Consider the following 4,417-nt stretch of genomic DNA (forward strand, 5'->3'; position numbering starts at 1 on the left):
CGTCCCCACAGAGCAGAGACTGGGTGTTGGAGAAGCTATATTGCTGCCAAAATATCAGTCTGTTAGAGGCCTTAGTGAAGAAAGATGGACCAAGCTAAACATAATAATATGAACACCTTCTGCTTTTTTAAGGTTTGACGGAATGTACTTTAAACCTGACGTAAATAGTCAGGTAAAAGTTTGATTGTCAAACCTTAGAAATGTAGGACTCCCTTATGGAGTACATTAGTATGAAATGGCACCCTGGTTAAAAAAAGCCGATGTAAACTAATTAAAGGGGGGGTGGGGGGGGGGGGGGTTGTTTTTGTTTTGTTTGCAATCGGACAATTCGTCACGTTGCAGCTTCTACGTCCAGTTCGTACCCAGACAGGTCAATCGGGTTCCCTTCTATTTGCGTATCAGTTAATTTCTGTCTAATAGGGTTTTATTGAACTTTGTGTCAGTTGTCCCCTTACAACAGTACATCGGTTTCGTACACATTTATTACGATTTCATTTATTTATTTTTGCTTCCGTTTTTTGTTAAAAATAAAAATGTTAAATGAGTTGCTCATTTCTCCAGGTGGGTGTTTCTGGGATGAATTATGGATGTTTTAATTCTTGCGTAATTCATAGAAATATGTAAGATTTTACCTCCCTCATATTTCCATTGACTATGACTCCAATTCATATGTGATCCAGTCCGAGTAATGGTAATTTCGTCATTCAATACTTTTCTCATTTTGTTCGTTTTGTATGCAACTTTTTCTGGGGGGTACGAAACAGTGTTGTCTCAGGGGACATATCACTTTGTAAGCCAGCAGATGGAAGTTTTCTGTCGCTTTAACAACCCATTATTTAAAGCTATTTTCTATGTTCTATTTTAAGGAAATGTGGTCAATAGGTCTTCAAGTCAGTGCAGAAGGTTGCATCGAATTGTTTTGATTTCATCAGATAATCTTTCAGATTTTATAAGAATAATCTGGTCTATAACAGGGGATACGAACGAATCTAAATGGGTATTGGGTTCCAACAGGGTGTTAATAGGACGTATTTAACTAATAATCTAACACTGAATTAAAGTAAATGGGAAATCTGAGCATAATGATTTTTATCTCCAATAATAAAAAATATTTACGAACAAAACTAAATTCATATGCAGTCGTGAAATAAGCAAAAATTGGAGGTAATGGACGAAATATGGGAATAATTGACCATGAAAATACTCCAGAATTTTTCAACATGTTATTTGATTTTTTAAAAAAAATATTTCTTAGAACCCTTTAATATCACTGATTTTGATTTTGATCTGTATCTCAACCAATATTGCAGATGTTGACTCGGATCAAAAGAAATATCTCTGAACGACCTCGTGCTGGTTTTAAACTTAATCACAACACATTCCCTTACAAATTACAGGAGCAGACTGAAGAAAACCCCAATAAATCACCGCTTCTCGAAGCAGGAAGGAATGGACTCGGCGTCAACACGAAACATCAGGTGGAAGATAAAAATGTTGGGCACGAAACAACCAAAACAGCAAAAGTAAAGAAAAAAAAATGGTGGAAGGGCGAAATAACCAGCCAAGAAAAACTGGTTTACTTGCATGACGGGGGCACGTCTTTTGAAAACTGTTGGCTATATGAATTGCAATATTTGATGTCCACTCTTGCTGTTGCTGTCGTTGTTCTTTAGAAATAATACTTAGAAATGAAACATTGTGTCTGTTTACAACCTCTTGAAGCACACGTGTCTTTAAAAAACAGAGGCAGGGTGACCAGTTATCTGTTAAGTGAGCTCTCCTCTCGCTGATCAGGTGATGGGACTGAGGTCTTACTGAGAACAGCGGCGGAATACGGTAGAAAGCTGCTCTCTGATCTCTGCGTGGAAGCCGTGCAGGTAAAGTCAGCGCCGGCGCTCCTGGAGCCCAGCGCGCTAGCTGCCTGGCTGCTGCTGTGGCAGCTCAAACACGAACAGGGCCCGGAGGCGGACGGAGCGCTAACCGCGGCCGCCGCCGCAGCCGCCGCCGCCGCCGCGGAGGCCGCAGCCGAGCTGTTTAGGCCCGCGGGCGACTGGTAGAGTCCCGGGTGTCTGAAGCTGCACAGGAGCTCTGGCCGCGAATATGGATGGGAGAGGGCGCGGAAGGTATCAAGAGGCCGGATGGAGGTGGCGAAGGGTGAAGAGGCGGCTCCGGTGGCCGCGGCGGCCGCTGCCGCCGCCGTGACGCCGACGTGCGGATAGTAGTGCAGAGGCATGTGCGAGTGGAATGGGTATGGTAGACTTCCTGTGGCGGCCGCATGCGTCATCATGTAAGTGTAGAAGCTGGGGTCTGCAGGATGGGGCCAGGACATGGCCAAGCGCTGCCTCTTATCCTTCATCCGCCTGTTCTGGAACCACACCTGCGCACAGAGTCAGAACAAGGCCCATATTGAAGCTGCCGTGTTGCTTTCAAGCACCACATTTAGAAAGGGGAAGTGTGTGCTTGAGCGTGTGCAGCAGGAGGGACACACACACACACACACACACACACACACACACACACACACACACACACACACACACACACACACACACACACACACACCCCTGCTTTGACGATAAATATTTATTAGAAACGCTCCCGTTTTTATGAAATAGCAATAAAAGTGGGGATTTAGATAAGATGCAGCACTTCATATGAACAAATTCGTTTTGTTTGTGCAGTTTATTTATAAAAAATATCCTAAATGCAAAAAATAATAAATAAATAATAATAATAATAATAATTTTGCGTGCACGTTGGATTAAAAAAAAAATCTCCCAAAGACTTGCAATCATTATTCAAACATTTGCATAAAATTGTTAACTTGTAAGATCTGTTTCAGCTATTTACACAGCGACCACAGTTCTTTTTACGCCCGTCGAGCATCGTGATTTGCAGCCTCACCTTAATTGTTGTTTCGGGTAGATTCAGCGCTGCGGCCAATTCGCACCTCCTCGGTCTGGAAACGTAGTTTTCCCGATAAAACTCCTTTTCCAGTCTCCCGATCTGTTCCCGGGTGAAAGCAGTCCGATACCTCCTGACCTGGTCGGTGTTGGAATTGTTGGATCCTCCCGCCGAGTTTCCGTTCATGTTCGGGAGGGAGTTCGAGCTTGTGTTGGAGGACGCTGAATTACTGTCAGAAAAGACTGAAAAATAAGAAGAATTATAGGCCTATGCTTTATTAATTATTATTATTATTAAGAGCTCACTAAATTGCAAGACAAAATGGACTCTTGTGCGCCTGTGTGGTCCCACAACTACATATCTTTTGATAATTTTATTTTTCTTATTGCACCAGTTTACGGTGCACACGCCAAAGAGCATGCTCAAAAAGCGAGAAAAAGAAAGAAAAATCAGAAAAGATCTGAAAATTGATTGCACTATTTTTTTTTTTTGCTGGAATTGGGAGAAATTTAAATGTAAAATTGTGGAAACAAAACACATTTTCAATTGTGTGATTTTAATTTTTGTAAATAACTCCGGGGAAAAAAAAAAGTAATAATATTAAAGAGCAGTATGCAGGCAACACAAAATCTCACCCTTGTTGTTTTCCTTGTGCTGGCTCGGCGAGCGATGCGCAGGGCATCCCACCTCCACATCACTATTTATGTCTGATTCTTGCGAAACTTCGGAGTAAAGACTCATTTTCTTTCTGCTCTCCGACGATGAAATCTCCGCAGACGAGGCGTTCTCGCTGCCGTGGTGCGTCCCGAAAAGACTCTCTATTTCAAACTTGCCTTTCGTCGGGATGTCCCCGAGATTCCCATGAAGGGAAGCGGAGGTTATTCTCGGACTGAGTCGTCCACCGTGTTGGGAGTTTTCCAGGGCCTCCAGAACTGAATTTCCCGGCGCGTCCCCGAGCCTCTTCCCCGCAACAGGACTGTGCAGACCCCTCTCCATCAATATCATCTCTTTTCTTATCCTCTCCATCATTGAGCCGTGCCAAACAAAAAAAAAAAAAAAATAAAAGAAAAAGAAAAGAAAAGAAAAAGAAAGGTAGAGGAAAAGGCACTAAGACACAACACTTGTCCAGGGATGGGCTGGCGCACAAATGAGTTGTGTCAGAGCTAAATCCGCATGCAACTCTGCTTTACCGTGTCTGGATCAACCGTTTTATAAGCAAGACGCAAAAAAATGTAAGAATCTGAATGCAACCGAGCTGCAGGCGCGCATCCTTCCTTACACGCAGCAGCGGGAGGGGAGGAAAAAAAAAAAAAAGTCATTCATCAAAAAAGTGCTCGATGTCCGTTGTTAAAATGCTGCGCTGACGCTGCTCCAATGATCATTTATTGTAACAGGTTTATAAGCAAATAAATAGGAGAGGGCTGTCACTTGATGATGGAGGCGGCCTTCGGTCAGACGAATAATATCCAAGTGGAGAGGGAAGAGAGGAGTGAGGAGCGAGGTGCGCGTCCCT

At 43.2% G+C, this 4,417-nt stretch overlaps 1 protein-coding gene across 1 annotated transcript; it reads right to left on the minus strand.

Annotated features, from left to right (window-relative positions):
- Positions 1-303: 303 nt before the first annotated feature.
- Positions 304-4,164, minus strand: evx2 (even-skipped homeobox 2). Its single transcript, XM_023336590.1, has 3 exons — positions 3,540-4,164; positions 2,905-3,146; positions 304-2,377 (listed from the first exon to the last, which is right to left on the minus strand). The coding sequence occupies exons 1-3, from the start codon at positions 3,931-3,933 to the stop codon at positions 1,760-1,762; spliced, it is 1,254 nt and encodes a 417-aa protein (XP_023192358.1). The 5' UTR covers positions 3,934-4,164; the 3' UTR covers positions 304-1,759.
- Between the last annotated feature and the right edge of the window lie 253 nt (positions 4,165-4,417).

The sequence above is a fragment of the Xiphophorus maculatus genome, chromosome 7 (assembly GCF_002775205.1).
Source record: "Xiphophorus maculatus strain JP 163 A chromosome 7, X_maculatus-5.0-male, whole genome shotgun sequence".
Lineage (NCBI taxonomy): Eukaryota > Metazoa > Chordata > Actinopteri > Cyprinodontiformes > Poeciliidae > Xiphophorus > Xiphophorus maculatus.